The 17,190-nt window shown below is 41.4% G+C and overlaps 3 protein-coding genes across 3 annotated transcripts; 1 reads left to right on the forward strand and 2 right to left on the reverse strand.

The window, feature by feature from the left end:
- Positions 1-630: 630 nt before the first annotated feature.
- hpn (hepsin) lies at positions 631-9,357 on the reverse strand. Its single transcript, XM_067237917.1, has 12 exons — positions 9,339-9,357; positions 5,573-5,680; positions 5,294-5,335; positions 5,025-5,154; positions 4,787-4,906; positions 4,550-4,590; positions 4,151-4,316; positions 3,516-3,712; positions 2,672-2,767; positions 2,142-2,284; positions 1,812-1,976; positions 631-1,563 (listed from the first exon to the last, which is right to left on the reverse strand). Exons 1-12 carry the CDS (start codon positions 9,355-9,357, stop codon positions 1,519-1,521), a joined length of 1,272 nt encoding a protein of 423 aa, XP_067094018.1. The 3' UTR covers positions 631-1,518.
- A 1,365-nt stretch (positions 9,358-10,722) lies between these two features.
- LOC136944238 (uncharacterized) lies at positions 10,723-13,610 on the forward strand. Its single transcript, XM_067237919.1, has 5 exons — positions 10,723-10,935; positions 11,179-11,401; positions 11,528-11,733; positions 12,509-12,644; positions 12,842-13,610. Exons 1-5 carry the CDS (start codon positions 10,878-10,880, stop codon positions 12,909-12,911), a joined length of 693 nt encoding a protein of 230 aa, XP_067094020.1. The 5' UTR covers positions 10,723-10,877; the 3' UTR covers positions 12,912-13,610.
- Positions 13,611-13,876: 266 nt separating this feature from the next.
- On the reverse strand, positions 13,877-16,458 carry LOC136943976 (uncharacterized). Its single transcript, XM_067237480.1, has 6 exons — positions 16,424-16,458; positions 16,095-16,182; positions 15,659-15,950; positions 15,237-15,391; positions 14,410-14,689; positions 13,877-14,266 (listed from the first exon to the last, which is right to left on the reverse strand). Exons 2-6 carry the CDS (start codon positions 16,162-16,164, stop codon positions 14,116-14,118), a joined length of 948 nt encoding a protein of 315 aa, XP_067093581.1. The 5' UTR covers positions 16,165-16,182; positions 16,424-16,458; the 3' UTR covers positions 13,877-14,115.
- Between the last annotated feature and the right edge of the window lie 732 nt (positions 16,459-17,190).

Below are 17,190 nucleotides of genomic sequence, written 5' to 3' on the forward strand. Positions count from 1 at the left end.
CTCTCTCTCTCTCTCTCTCTCTCTCTCTCTCTGTCTTTATCTTCAATCTAACATTTCTTCTCATTTGCAAACAATATGTTTGAGGAAGCAGAGAACAGGTTTAGCAAGACACTAAACCAGGTTGAGTGCAGTGCAATAGCCAGGAGCAAATGACACTGAGCCCTTCACTTCTTCCCACACCCTGGACCAATCACCAGAGTCTCTGTCTTCCTCCTTCAGGTATTCCGGAATGTCCTTGGCACACTCTTCTCAAGGAAGGATGCTGTGATTTGTGTAAAGACATTTCCCTTCCAAAGCAGACACTCAACTTGACCTCTCCTATGCCAAGGGTAAAGAATAGCAACACAAACAACAAGTACTACTGATGCATTGGAGATGTAAGTTTCAGTTTTTCACTTTAACTTTAACTCAATCCATTTAAAATGCTCTTATCATCTTAAAAGACATACAGACAGATAGTAGAGAAATGGAAATCAATGCAACACCTGAAATAATAACACATGACCAACAAGACATTCAAAGTATTAATTAAATTATGAATTTATTTCAATACTTTATGCAACATGAGAATTGACATACAATGAACATAACAGTAATCAGTAACAAAAGTTGTTTGCTAACTTCCATAATTAACACTAAAGATACGTACATTCACATTTATGTCTACCCTCTGGTAGACAACGCCTGAAGAAATACAAAAAAACAATAAAGGGGACAAAACCAGAAGAAAAAACTAAAGTCAATAATCAGAATCATGTTGGTTGGCTTCAGAGAAGACTATCCATAGGGTTATTGCACATATTACAGATGTTATGTATAGCTTGGTAAACATTTGATGTGTTTCATTTCATGAGTTTAATTTGTATTTTAATAATAATAATAATCCATTGTCCCTTTGTCCTGTTGGTGAAATGTTGGTGAGAGGGCAAGACCAGAATTGGACAGTGCATGCAACTGTAGAGGCATATCTGATTCACTGTAACAACTCAAAAACCAGAAGACATATATTTGCAATGAAAGGCACCTAATATTTACAGTTAAGAAAACAAAATACTGATTCCAATAAAAATAATATCATACATTCACCAGCTCTAGCATTACTGAATGAAAATTTGCCTTTTTTATAGATTAGTTCATGTTCGCACCATAAGAAACCACACACACACTCACACAGGCTATTTATTGCTAATAAACTCCCACAAACAAAGTAATAGAGACAGACAGACACTTTGCAACTAAATACGTTTGTTTTAAATTCCTGATGGCCGTCTCTATGTTGTCTCCTCAGAAACGGTTGATCAGTGGTCATAGCATTAAGGACACATTTTTGTTTGTCAGATTATACAACCAGGTCTTGGACTGTGAACCCTGAGGAGCAGATCAAGCAGCCTACAAGAAGGGGGTAGGTTCATATAAAAAATGTAATGGCAAAGAGGTTTTGTTTTGACCAGGCCTCATTGATCATTGTTCCACTGGAGAACCCTAAGTGAGATGTTCTCCTCTCACATTTCCCTTTTCTCATGTTCTAGCCATCTTGTGAAAGCCTGGAGAGTTGTGATAGGTCTGCAGAGATGAAAGGATGATTTAACTCCACAGTGACACTATCGCCATGACATAGAATCATGTACTATTATGTATTTTAGAATCTAAGCATCTCTGAGTGTGCTTTTGTGAGAGCATGTGACGTGTGTGTGCGCGTACATTTTTGTGTATGTGTAATATGTGCATATGTAGTATGAGTATGAGACTACTAGGATATCCTTATGACCGTGCTTTGTGTATACAAAATGTATATGTGTCGTCCCACTCACCCTCATTGCGGTGGATAACCATGGCAAGAAGCGTGCCACCCTGGTATAAACGCCAGGCTTCTTGGCCATGGCACAGCCGGTTCCCCAGCTCACTACGCCCAGCAGACGGTAGCGGCTAGCCTTGGAAAGGCAGTCCTCTGCCACAAAGGGACCACCACTATCCCCCTGCCACACATACACACACAAGCACATACATAGACACATAGACATGCACACCACATTAGGGCTAAGAAATACAATCTTAAATTAAAAGTACACATAGATACAGGTATCACAATATAAAGGCAGTGTCAAGAACGCTATTGTCAATTGAGAGTTTAGGGTCCTGACCTGACACGCATCAATGCCACCTTTCTCAAAGCCGGCACAAAACATGCTGGTGGTAATCTGGTTGTCATAGTAATCTGGGGCGTTGCACACAGCATCACTGATGATGGGCACGTGAGCTTCCTGGAGGACATCAGCTAGCATACCTGGAGGAGAGATGGAGGGAAGGAGGAAAGGGAGAGGGGGGAGATGGGGAGGAAATGGCAAGAGGAGAAGACAAGGAGAGGATGTAGGATAAGTAACAAAGTGTGGAGGAATGGGGGGGAGATGGAGAAAGGAGAAAAGGATTGGTACATTTGAGGACATAGTTTACATATCCCTAAAGAGAGACAGACAGAGAGAGAGAGAGAGAGAGAGAGAGAGAGAGAGAGAGAGAGAGAAAGAGCTAGTGATAGAGCTAAGCTAATTAGTAGAAAGATCAGGGACACTCCCTATTTAATCCTAAAACAGAAAAAGAGATAGAAAAGACCAACGTGTATGAGAAAAACAGGGAGAAATGATGTAAGACAAACCAAGAGATTGCTGAGACCCACCGTAGTACCCTACGTTTCCCCAGCCTGTCACCGTGCCCATCTGTCCATCCACCAGCCTTTGGCCATAGGTGGGCAGACACACTGGCTGTATATAATCTGAATATAACAACAGGGACAAAAGGATTGAGTCAGTGCCATGGCGAGTTCAACCACTAGATGGCAGAAATTACTGCTCTACGAAGGGGTCGCAAAAGTGTTGACTTGTGTTCTGTTTCTTTGTCTTTTATTTCTGCAGGTTAATCAATTAATAACCTCTGTAAAACCACAAGAATCTGGAGAGACACTAATGTTGAAACTGACAGAGAAACAGGGACATTATTTTATGCTGCTTTCGTAAAAGTGCATCAACGTGCCTGGTTTCTTTGGCTGAGTAGGCCCTTTGTCAAGCAGAATGCCATGGTAACCTGACTCCTATCAAGAATCTCCCTCTCTCGTATCCTTCATTCCACCTCTTCTCACTTCTAGCACCCAGCCCAGTTGTACACAGAGCCTCTCACTGTCTGGTCCCCACCAACCTTCTGGTCCAACACCTACCCCACCATCCTACTGGCCCCACACCTACCCCACCATCCTACTGCCCCCCTGTCCTACTGCCCCCCTGCCCTCCTGGTCTCATACCGATGGATGTCTATCTGTCTCTTGGTATGTCTCGCTGCCTGTCTGCCTCTCTCTCCCCCCCCTGCATGCCTTGTCTGCCGGCCAGCCCTATGTCTCTCTGCCTGTCTGTCTCTCTCTCTGCCTGTCTGTCTGTCTCTCTCTCTCTCTGCCTGTCTGTCTGCCTGTCTGTCTATTTATCTGTCTGTCTGTCTTTCTGTCTGTCTGTCTCTCTCCCTCCAGTCCATACCAGTGAATGTGAGGGGCTGTGCCAGAGCCAGGACAGCAATGTCTCTGCTATTGTCATCTATGTTGGGGTCCACAAAGGGAAGGTAGCTGCTGTGGTAAACCACAGTCCGGACCTCCGCCATCACCACTGTGTTGTGGACTGGTTTATTATAGTTAGAGCCCAGCAACACACGCCACCTAGAGAGATGCCGGTACCGCCTAGCGGAGAGGGGGCAGTTGAGTGAAGAGAAGAGATTAGAAGAAAAAGAAACACAGCCAGGACAGAGGGGACACATAAAATGTAAGATTACATTTTTTACTATTTTGTCATTTATCAGACGCTCTTATCCAGAGCGACTTACAGTAAGTACAGGGACATTCCCCAGAGGCAAGTAGGGTGAAGTGCCTTGCCCAAGGACACAACTCACGGCCAAGAATCGAACCGGCAACCTTCTGATTACAAGCCCGATTCTCTAACCGCTCAGCCATCTGACCCCCGAAGATATGCCACCATCATACTGTAGTGGCTGTGTGTGTGTGTGCACATTTGTCCATTAGTCTCTGTGTATTCTGTTTACGAGTCTGCATGCATTGTGAGGGCTGTGAGGGCCTACTTATTTTGTGTTTGCTTGTGCATGCACATGGGTGTGCTCTCACTCGGGGAAGCAGTGCGCCGCGCTGACCACCCAGCGATCAGAGATGACGGAGCCCCCACACTGGTGCACGCCGTCGTACTGCAGACTGACCTGCCAGGGCCAGCTGCCCTGCCGTGCGTCCACACCGCCCACAATGCGGTCCTCCGTCAAGCTGCGTCGACCACAGTCTGGACATAAAACAACACATCTAGATCTATGTATTTCACAGGAAGACCTGAGCTGACTTGAATAACTGAGGTGCACTTGATTTAACTCTACCTAAATATTGAAATATATGGTCTGTCACTGTGTGGTGAAAAACGTTAAATACTGCACCTTCAATACTACAAAAAAGAGGTGTTTCCCTTTATCTTTTACGTAAGGGTGTCTGTGTTTCTCACCAAACGTTCTCAGGTCTTACCTTGACACAGCACAGTCAGAACCTGGCCACTCTCACAGTTACTGCAACACAGGAAGACTGAGTAAGTACAAACAATATAGACACAGTACAATGTTTGTGTGAAACAGTGTTAAATAAATACTGAATGGTTAAAACTTTATTGGAGAATTGGGACAACATTTACTGAATTAATAACCAGTGCGAGACAGAATCATATTTTATGATACACAGTTTGTTACTGAGTATGTTGCATGTTACCAGGGGTAAAGAGAGTCTTTAATCCTTTTCCCATAGGTCAGCTCCTCCTGTTTGACACAGAAGAAGTCTCCACCCTCGTTGCTTCCCTCTGGCAGGCTTGACACCGAGTAGTTAACAACACTGCAGGACACACACACACACACACACACACACAGATATTAACACACTTTAAAGCTCTGTATATACAACTGAATATTTATGGTCAACGTCATGTCAATCTTAGTGTCTGCGTTCTAACCTGACAAATCCCATCTCCTCACAGCTGATGCTGGCTAACAGCTGATTAGCTTCTGAGGAGCAGACCGGCTTCCACCTGTGCTGGGCAGAGTCAAACACGCGTAGCTGTTGGTCCATCGAGTTCACCTGGACTGAAGGGGGAAGGGGAAACAGGGACCAGTTATTTCATTTGAAATGACAGTTTCTTCATGTAAGTTTCTTGAATTGTCCATTTTCTTTGATGTATAGCTGAGCATGACTCTGATGGATCGGTCGTCTCTTCTCACTTACCGTCATAAAGTCCTGTGTCTTCTTCTCTGGTGCAGTAGGTTACTTTACAGGAAAAATCAGGAAATAAAACAAATTTTAGCAACATTAGAGTGTTCAAGCTCCCACAATGTCCAGCCAAATAATGGTAAGAACAAGAATGATACAGTGTTGTACAGTATTAACAGTAACTGTTTTTCAGTAGGTATCAACATGGATGAATAAGATTCATGTGTGTGTATGTTTGTGTGTGTGTGTGTGTGTGTGTGAATGTGTGTTGAGGGCAAAATCTGTGTGTCTCACCTACAGCCCAGACAGCCACTCCAACCATTCCTAATAGGACCACGGTCACACACACACCAACTAGCCGACACGGGGTCAGCACGCAGGTCAGGGATATCCCTGGTCTTCCTGTAAACACACGCACACACAAAGATAAGTGTATAATACCAATCAACATGAAACATGAACAAAACAAGACAAGGCGGACCATAACCGTATGCATAGTTACACATCATAACCGAGGGCCAAGACTTTCCCCACAGTGAGCCAAACTGCCAAAGTGAATCAGTCCAAGAGATGGGATCAATAGTCTAAAGTCTGCTGCCAGCCTGTCTGCCTGAGTCTCCATGAGACTAAAACAAACTGGGAAGATATTGCACCTCCCATGTCACTGTGTCCCCAAACCACTGGTGCCAAGAAAGCAGGTAGAAAACCCAGATTTTTCAAACAGACTCATCGAAGCCTTAAAAAAGACACAAGAGCGCTGTCACCAAAACCACCTTTGTTCAGAGTGCGAATTATACAATGACAATCCTGGGGGTCAACTTCTTTCCCAGGGCATAAAGTAATATTTACACTTACAGGTAAGAACGATATATAAATGTATCGACCCGCCCAACCTGTTGTTTTTACCTCTTTTGGGGGGGTCCAAGTCTTAATTCGGGGGGTCAAACCCCCCCAAGCCCCCCCGGAAATCGAACCCTGCCTTTGTTACAGCAGGTTATGTCCGAGAGCAAGTGTCAGTGAGTTCCCTGGACAGGGTTGCTGAAGCTAAGACAAGTAACTGGTCCTTCTGCTGTATAAAGATGACACTGACTTCTTCATCTTACACTTCTAAATATTACATACTGTATGCCACAGGTTAAAAACGGTGTAGGTTGCTACTGTGTTGCAAATGTGTTTATGTGTGAGTTTATGTTTGTGTATAGATTACAAGAAGGTAAAGAAACACAATTTCCCATCAGATATCATCATTAAAGCATGTTAGTTTTAGAGTCAAAAGATAATTAGATAAACAAACCAGACAAAGCCAGGAGGCTAGGGGTCGGAGGGGAAACCACATTGGGCCAACCCACCTTGACCACCTAATTCTCAGGCTGTCTCATCTTTCAAGGGCAAAGCCTGTTCAAAACAGTTTGAGGGGAAACATATGTATCCGATGATTTTCAGACACAGAGTATCACAAGCCAGAGCGAGAATTGTAAATCTTCCATCAGAAGACTTACAGTAAAAATGTTGCTCCTGTCATTATGGAGTCATTTCATCAGAACCTACACCAAGGACCTGCAGGAAGTCCTCTGCAAGTCTACCATACATCCGGATGGAGATAAAAGATGTTCATGGGCAATCTGATTGTCCAATAGGGAGTACTCCTCATCCTGAAAGCTGGGTGCGGCTGTTTTGGTTGGCTGAAAGGTGTGAAAAAAAATCTTTTTTTCTGTCAAACATCATGTCTCCACATAACTTTAGCATGTGGTTTGACGTTATTGAAACCTCAGAGATTCACAAAATAAGCTAAGTGTAAGTGTAAATAAGTATACCAAATTGTAAACCAGCTGACGCCAAATATGATACATTTTTACAATACATCTCTTCTTGAATGCTTAATCTATGTTGTGAAGAATGTTTAATAACTATTCTTGGGGAACCGTGGATTTGAGACAGCATGACAGCTGACAGCAGTGTCAATAGACTGTTCCGAGATTCAACCAGTTTGGCCTGTAGCTTGCCCAGAGATAAAAAATCTCAGAATACAAGCTGGAATGTTGAGTCCCAAGTTGGGGTTCTCGAACAATTGCTGCCAGAGCGTGGCAGCAGAAAGAGGGTTAAGAAGTCAATGTCAACTCTAGACTTAAATTACCTTCTATCTGTTTTGCTGACACACCTTAAGGTTGGGGGACTCACTATAAAGGTCACAGATGAAAATAAATAAATAAATAAGAGACTACATTAAATATAGACCAGCCCTATTTGTTTACAAAAAAATCTCTCCTCAACAAAAACGTTATTATTCTCTTATGTTCTATTGACCCTGGCATCAAGGTCTTCCCGTTACAACCTTGACATATGACTGAGCTGGGGCTCCTTCTACTACAAAACTCTGGGTAATAACACTGGCCGCCGGTCAAGGGATCATCGTGGTCACTGATGTGTGAGGAGACATTCTCCTGCCCGCCTGGCATTTCGAACTGTGGTTTTCCAGGAAACACCCAGGTTTCCTTCTCATCCTACTCCTCCCAGACTGCAGCGATGCATCGTAAGGCCAGTGGACTTAGAACAACCAGCCTATTGTCTGCTGCTTCACCTGAGAAGCTGTGTGTGTATATGTTTGTGTACGTGTGTGTGTGTGTGTATGAGTGTGTGTGTGTGTGTGTGTGTGTGTGTATGTGAATGCTCCTCCCCCACTCCTGGCTAGGCTCTTTGATGAGTAGTGTGCACGGTATCTCTGTACAGTATGGTAAACTATAGGTCAAGCTAAGGTCTGCAGTGAGTTTCAGGTCTAGAAAATCACTATAATGTTTGCCTGGCACAATGTAACTACTAATATAGTTATAAGACAAGTCCACGCTGAAAGAATTAGTATGATGTGTTGATGTATTTTATGAACACAACATATTCTCAAGGAAGAAGCCAGTGATATGCAACTACTCTATCAGCAAACACCATTATACCCACATTGGAACTCTGAACCCACTAAAGCACTAATCACTGTTCATCTACTTTATATTAGTGGTTCTGAAATAGCCGGCACAGACAGTAAATTACTAGGGTCTGTATGACTTGTCTGTACAGGTATCTTAAGCGTGAGTCATGGGGTATTATGAGCCAGTGGCTTAAGCTCTCTTGAATATTACAACTTTTCAACCTATACTTGCCACACCCAATCTGAACCCAACCCTAACTCCAGTCACAAACAAACAACTTATCTGTGGGAAAAACGGTAAGAAAGAAGATAGCTACAGGGTGTGCAGGTAAACTACTGTAGCCACAAGATGATTTATCTGTAGGGGATGATGTTTTCAGTTATGACCAGACTGTAGAGGAGTACAGAGGAGTGACAGACAGCTAACATGGAGGACTCGCTTTAAATTTTGAAGGTAAGCACCAACTACAAGTATCGGCTCAACGCATCTAAACAACGCAAAAATGTAAATTGGAACTGAAGTACACACTCTTATCAGCTTGTATTTAAAATGAATTGACCTGAGCCCTGGTAGGCACACTTAAGATGAAACCCTGAAAAAGCATGAAGTTAAGTCACTTTTGATAGGTTATGAAGAAGACAGGCAGCTGAGAGAGAAAGACGGACCTACAGGGTCACTGTGTATGTTTGTGTATGCGTGTGTACGTGTTTATGTGTGCGTGTATGTTTGTATGTGTGCTCAAGCGACATAATGGTGAAGGACTGTATGACTTATATTAGTTAATAAAACCATGGGAGTACTGATAATTTCCTGTAACATTAACATCCTTCCCACTGCCAGGAAGGACAGATACAATTCACCTGTAAATTTAAGAGGCCAGGGTACACTTTTAATCTTCGATTTTATAAACACAAAATAGTTTGATATGAGGGGACACTGTTGCAGGCCATAGCAGATGAGTCCAACTTGAATGTTCTAATCTGGTATGACTCACAACAAAATGGTGACTATTAGAAAAGCAGAGAGTAGACAATTCTATTAATCGTTAACATCAAAGTTGTCTGATGTCTGATATCAAATACAGGGGGAAAACAGTTATCTGCCAGGCTAGCATAATTTCTGACTAGGTATGTAACACTTACCATTCTTTGTCTCTGGCATTCTAGCCCCTCGGAAATGGAAAGAGAAAACAGATATGGCTAAGTTGGAGGGTCCCTCTTTGCCCAGTTTGCTCCAGACAGGTCTAGTTTAGTACCCAGCCTCCCCCCCTCCGTCTTCTCCTTCTGCAGGAGAGAAAAGACTATTAGACAGGGCACAGATGGGTTAAACAGGTTCAACAAACCAAAGGGCACTATGGGTTGTTTTGAAAAGATTAGCCCCAAAGTTTTTTATTAGCTTTTTTGCTTAGATGAAAAGAACAACCAATTATTTCTGATAGGAAACTGGCTTACTGAGTGGTTTATTTTTTGGTAACAATTATGATCACTCTTTTAGCATTAACGGCAAAACAGCAGAGGCCTTAAATAACTACATCTAAGGCACAAGATTTGTGGATTTAACACACTCGTTATACACAACCAATACTTTGAATGAAATGACACAAATCCCCGGATGTTATACTAGCATAGAAGTTGTTGAGTATGACTGAAAGTAAAAAATGTAAAAATTGGTTCAGGGTAACAAACATTTGTTCCAATTAATTAATTTCTGAATCACTCACCTTTCTCTTGAAACAGGTGTGCGGGGAAAGTCTTGACGATTGTCTTAATTTACAATCTCGAAAGCTTTAAATTACTAAAGCTCTTAACATTCGATGTAGCCTTTTGGATAACGGTAATAACCCGAGGACACCATGTATAATGTCAGTGCTTCGTCAATTATTTCCTTCTGTTCACAGGTGGCTGACAACAACCCAAAAAAACACAGAAAAAACTCCAGAGTAGACCAAAATCGCATCCGATTCTGGTGCACGATAGAGCACTTGGCATGAAAATCGTTCTAAAATATGTAAAACTGCGGTTTTTACAGTCCGCCACCGCAAGTCACAGTTCTCTGCCCTCTGCTCGTTCCAGATAAAATAGCGCAGAAAAGGTACAGAACCGGTGACGTCATTAAATAATGTTACTCAGTAGACAATGGGACGTCCGGTGGTCCCAGACTTCAAGGGTTTACTCATCTGATACAATTCTAGCGTGACTTATTGACTATCTAGTTTGTCTATCTAGTTGGTCTCAATCTTAGGTTGTAAAGGGGTTGCTGGGCTAGACTTACATTAGTCTAGACTTACATTAGTCTAGCCCAGCTGAGCAATCTTATCCTAAATACCCGCTTGTGCAACAGGTGACACGATTGAGAGGCCATCTCCATCAAGGCTAACAATCTAGTGGCAATACTTGGAATCTTAATTCCAATCTGCACTAATGCTAAAAAATATTTTTTTTATAAAATACAAAATATCCCCTAACTCCTCCTCTGAGGAGTGTCAAATAAACCCCAAACACTGCTGACCAACTCCCGGACAGAAGAGGAAGTGAGACTACTTCCCCTAAGGTCTTAAGGGAAGGCAAGCTGATTGAGAAAAGAATGACAATTGAGGTAAGGACACAAAAAGATAAAGATAACCAAATAATAAGACATTGTGAGAAAAGAAAGCAGAAAGAAAGACAAGAGGAAGAGCAGTGATGGAGAAAGGGGTCAAAGAGCTTCAGACATGGCTTCTACTGTCAGTTATTCTGCAAGGTAAGCATCCATCCCCTACATAATCACCTCACTATTACATTAATGACAAGAAGGTTCAGCACTCTAGATAAAATGGATGTTCTTGTGTAGTGTTCTACGATTAACATTCTGTATTTGCAACAAAAATAGTTATTAGTGTTCTTAGATTAAAGGTTTAAATATGTTTTCCTATGCATTGTCTGTAAGACCACTAAGGTGTGCTGAAAGCGTATTAAGTTGACAACATAAGGCTCTGTTTATTAGCTGTTGCCTGTGAGTGGGCAGTGCACCTCCCCCATAATCAAGTGTGTGCTGTGGCTGGCTCCTCGGTGGTCCTCCCTTGCTCCTTTGACTACCCACGCAACCCTCCTCATAATGGGGTTGAGCGTACACGTGAGGAGCTGAGTGAGGTGGGAGAAGAGCAACTGTCTTTCAGAGTCCTGTCTGAAATGTGGTGTCTGGAGCAGAGTCGTTGCATCACCCCCAGGTACCGTTCCTTAAACAGTTACTGCTAGTGTTGGGTTGGTTGGCTACCGTTGGTCAGGATGCACAGCCTGTCCATTGATTCAATTCAATTGTAGTTCATTCTATTCTCTTCCAACCTACCCCCCAGGTATGTTTACCACAGTGCACAGATCTTCCCTGAACCTGCCTACCGTGGCAGGGTGGAGTACCTGGGAAAACCAGGCAGCAAGAACTGTTCTCTGCGTATCTCAGATTTGAGTACATCTGACAGTGCAACATATGTCTTCTACCTAATCACTAATCACCCAGTGGAGAAGTTACCTGCACAGCGTGGCGTACAGTTGATGGTGTCAAGTAAGACTGTTACACTAGTTGGTGTAACACAAGCCTGTGTTTTTGTATATCTCTTACCTCCCAGACATTTTTCCGACCTGCCTTTCTGCTCTTTCTGCTCTTTCCTGCCTGCATGTCTGTCTGTCTGTTTGTCTCTGTCACTGTTTCAGTATGTGTACATCTTCCTCTTTCCAGAAGGCCACATAACATTGTGTGCTAATTCTGTCTGTTTGGTTACTTCTATTGTAAGGGACTCCTTCTGAAAGCAGCTACAGTACATGAAAACATGTTGTTTTATGTTAGTCAATGGGTTATGCTAAGGGTTCTTCAAGATGGATTCAACTTGACTTAGTGGGGTGTGGGAGTAAACTTTCACTGTCTGAAAATTGAAATAAACTGTCAGGAAGTCATGTGATCCTTTCTGTTGCCATGGCATTATTCTGAAGGACTATTGCCTGACAACTTACACCAATAACCTGGCAACCAGTAGAGACACAATAACAACAACAACAACCACAAAAGCGAAACACATTTATGGCCATCTACAGGGGGGTCAGGTGGCTGAGAAGGGAATCAGGTGGCTGAGCGGTTAGGGAATCAGGCTAGTAATATGAAGGTTGCCTGTTCAATTCCCGGCCGTGAAAAATTACATTGTGTACTTGGGCAAGGCACTTCACCCTACTTGCCTCGGGGATGTCCCTGTACTTACTGTAAGTTGCTCTGGATAAGAGCATCTGCTAAATGACTCAATGTAAATGTCTATGCAAATCTTATGTACAAATGTTTTCATGTTCAGGTGACTATGCTGAAGATGGTGCCTGTTGGAACAAAATAGAGAAGCAGGAGTCTGTGATTGGAAACAAGATCGTGATTTTAGGCATTGCCCTGGCTATCATATTGGTCCTCCTGGTGACAGTGGCATGCATTGGAAGGTGAGGCTGAAGGGTAGAGAGGAAGGTGTGTGTTATCACCAGAACTTCCTTTAAAATGAATGTATTTAGGGCTACATTTTCAGTATTGTAAAGTATTTGAAATGTTCTAATAATAACTAAATGATTAGACTAAAAGTGAACAAGTTTACAAGTATGATTTATTGTTGATGGGAATCCCCACCATGTACCCTTCACAGGAGATTGAGAAGCTTGTCGGGGCCCAGACAACAACCCTATGCCCTGACAGAGACTTCACAAACTGCCTGAAAACCCAGCTGAAGCACAGAGAGCATAGCTCCCCATGGACACTGTGACACCGTTGATATAGGAGGTTTAACAAAGTGACTTACATAATTTACATGTTTGTAAATATAGAATTGTGTTAATATTGAAATAGCAAAAATAGCAAGATACCATTTTAAAATACATTTAAGATGTTCTTTGAATACAAAGTCACCTTCTCTCCAGTTCTGAAGACACATCTCTTTAGATTCTAAATGGACTAGGGCTCCTTACGTGTACATTACCTCTCATGGTATTAGCATAATTAAATGTGTGTATTTAAGATGGTGTATTGTGTACTACTGCCCCCACAAAATGATCAGAGAAATAATCTTGTTGTTCCACTGTCCTTTGTCCTTGATTATCTGTGGTACTTACAATACACACAATTTGTGCATCGCTTTGGATGAAAGAATCTGACAAATGAATTGATCTCAAGATTATTATAATGAAGTCAAACAATTAAGGAGAACGTGTGCAATGTAAAAAGAAAAATTGGTTCTCCTCTTCACCACTGGTGGGCATTGTCTTCTGCCTATTGGAAGAACCTTCTTTGTCTCTTGGCTCTCTGGCTCTCCCAGGTGGACAATTTCCTATTTTACTGTGTGCTTCGACCAATATGGAAACTGCACCTGCAGATGGTATCGCTGCTAATTCATTCAAATAAATGTTCATGAATCGCAACATTAACAACAGTTTTTTGTGATTATGAATACATACAAGTTCATATTTGATTTAATGAATTATTATTAATATTCTAAGCTGCTGGCTTTATGAGGGTTTTTATTTAATCATGTGACAAAGGACTATTGAACTGTGATAAAGATGATGGACTCTGAATACTGTTTTAGTCCAGCTAAAGATATTCATTCTGTCAGACCACAACAAGTAGCCTAAAACAACTTAGAACAATGCAACAAGTTAGATTTATTTAGCAAACAATTCCTTTACATAATCATATTGACACTGTGAATTTAAAGAAGAAGAAAAAAGGATTTTACCATGAATATGGCTGAAAAATGAAGGCTATTGGGTTGGGATTGGTTTTTGCTTCTTCTTTTCAGATCATAGTTTACAACAGCATTCAGTGATGTTTACTTTTACTTTTCTTGTTTGAGTTTAAGCTCTCATCCCAATCCTCTGTCTATACTGTCTCACCACAGTCCTTCAGCAGATTTTAATTCATTTGTTAGTCGAGAGGGGAACCTTTCACCTCTACCTCACACAGAGTAAGGTACTCCACTCTTCCTGGAATGACAATAACGACAAAACGGCCCTCCATCCCATTACACTGGAATGTCTCAGAAAATCCAGCTGGGATAGAAGAGATCACTGCACATCTGAAAACAAGAAAGATACGTAAGCATATCTTAATGGTGTAAATGCCTCACACAGCATGTTGCTTTCATAGTCAATCAGGTGTAGAGTAGACTGTAATAATAAGATAGGTTGACATTCAAGAACTCAACCTCCCACAATTCACCTGGGATTATTGATTCCATTGCCGTCAAGGGAATGTCCAATGCGGATCTCAGCTCCATTAAGTCTTTCCGGGACACTGTCAACTGTATTTGTGACGGTGACGGAGAACACTCTGTAGGTCTTCAGGAGGTCTACCCTCCACCAGGGATTGATTGTAGCTTTAGTGTGAGTGCAAGACCCGTCTCCATACACACCATTCCTGTTGCCATCAATGGCGTTGTTGGCAAACCCACTGCCATGAGAAGAGGACTGTGTAGCCTTTCCTGCTATGGCTACATTTTCTTCAGGGTAGAAAAAAGCATTTACTTTGAGTCTTCACCCATTTAGCTGCTTAGACCATACTACATACAATATATATAAACTTTATTACAGGCTCAAGGCCCACATGGTAAAAAAAGAAACAATACATACAAACAATTCATTACATAGAAATATCCAAGGAAAAAAGGGCTAAAAAAGGCACTCATGCCAGTGTTCCCAGAACTTAGAGGTGTACTTGACAGAGCTACGGCCAGGGTCTGTCATCAGATCAATTATAAAAGAGCGGTCCAGCCGACTCATAAACTTAAAAGTAAGATTCCTCAACAAGGCCATGAAGGTGGTAATCTAGTAATCAGAAGGTTGCTAGTTCGATTCCCGGCTATGCCAACCAAATGACGTTGTGTCCTTGGGCAAGGCACTTCACCCTACCTGCCTTGGGGAAATGTCCCTTTACTTACTGTAAGTCGCTCTGGTTAAGAGTGTCTGCTAAATGACTAAATGTAAATGTATTTATGACCAACAAACTGCATTCAAACTGATTAGGAATAAAGGAGTGCTTTGATTTACCAGTTGGAGGAGGATACCCATAAACTTCTACTTCACAGAGTGTAAGAAGTCTTCCACTTCCAGGAAGACGCACAGTCACATAACGTCCCTCCACACCTTTGGTCCATTTCAGTGTGAGAGATCTTCCAGCTGATATAGAGGGAATGACCCCAGCCCTGAGAGAGATTGAGGTTTTTTTTTCAGAAGTGAGATCAAGCTGAGTAAATGATCATAAGTGTATATGTAAGTAATGTGACTAGTGGTACAATATATAATATTTGAAAATGAACAATAAAGACATTTAGAGTTAAATCTATAACTATTATACCACGGTTGTTGAGAAATAACCGCTGAAAAACATAGCTACAATGAAGCTACAAAGGAAAAAATAGTAGTTGTATCAACACTAACAAAGTGTAAAATCTTAAAGTAAAATGTCTTACAAAGTGTTAAAAGCATCGTTCAGTATGAATTTGCCAATATGGACCTCAGCACCATTGATCCTTTCAGGAACAGCATCCCCTCTATTAGTGATGGTGACAGAGGTGATTATGAATGTGTCCAGCAGATCAACTCTCCACCAGGGATTGGTCTGAGTGTCAGTAGCAGTGCAAGACCCCTCATAAAAATGTGCATTGCGATTCCCATCAATGGCATTGTTTGCATCACTGTAGCCAGAGTATGGATTATCTATGAGGTTTGACTGGGTGGCTTTTCCACGTAAGGCAAGATTCTCTGTAAAAAAATTAACTGTGTAAGTAGCCTACACCAGTACGCATGAAACCAAAAACATTATTATGTGTGGCTCCATCTAGATCCTTATTCTAAGAATGAGTCAAACATTTATAGTTTAATATTAAAGTATAACTGTCTGCTTACTTGGAGCTAGGGCACCAAATGACATCCAAGGAAGAGCCAACAAAAATAAGACTGCTGTTTGTTTCAACATTCTGGAGAGGACACCAATCTTGAAGAAATTATGTAAACAAAGACTGTGTATAAGGGGTATTATGTAAATGATATTCTCTCATGATCACTTTATCCAACCCTACTTCTTTGAAATCAAGCAACATTGAACAACCTTTTTTTTTCAAAGATTCAGAAAAATGTGACAAAACTAGAACAGTTCAGTCTGTATTTATTATATCAGGACATCTTGTCTATATTCTAAATATAATAATAAAGTTTTGCCACCTAGTTCCACTTACCTTCTGACAGAGAAAATTTAAGATGCAGACGCAAACAGCTGAATGTGAAATGTGGATGTAAACTTTGAATCTCAACAAGGTACATTTATACAGCTTTCCAAGTTATCAGTAGAACAACAATAAACATGGGACACGTGTACACGATAAACATGGAACACGTGTACACGTGTAAAGATACGGTACACTTATTGCACTTATCACTACCAGTAATACATTTTTTATTTCAACAGATCACAACTAGCAGAATAATGAATAACTTGGCAACTAGGAAATATATTTATAAAAATAAGTCATGGTGACACACAAGGATTAAGTTGCACCTGAGCAATGTAACTGGCAGGGCCAAACCTGTATCAAACTCACTGAATGTTGTACATTTACTTTTGTGTTACCGAGAATATTGGAGAGGAGAGTCAGAGCTGATAAAGCTCAAGTTTAAGTCTTTTACTGTCAGATGCACAGAACAACACAAGGTCAGACTGGGCACTCAAAGCAAAGCAAAGCAACCCGGCATAACATAACATATATGTACTCTGAACATAGATTACACCTATGTGTAAAAATACCAAAAAATATAATAAACCTCCTAAATATGCAAAATAATATACAATACAGTATACTAAACCTCTAATACACATAATAACCTATACTAACCTTATAAACCTATATTAATTAGTATAATTAGTAAAGAAAAGTGGGCATTCAAGCATTATCAATTGTCATATATTTGTTGCATACTCTAAAATGTGCTAGTTAAAAATGATCCT

This window comes from Osmerus mordax, chromosome 6 (assembly GCF_038355195.1).
Source record: "Osmerus mordax isolate fOsmMor3 chromosome 6, fOsmMor3.pri, whole genome shotgun sequence".
Taxonomy (NCBI): Eukaryota; Metazoa; Chordata; class Actinopteri; order Osmeriformes; family Osmeridae; genus Osmerus; species Osmerus mordax.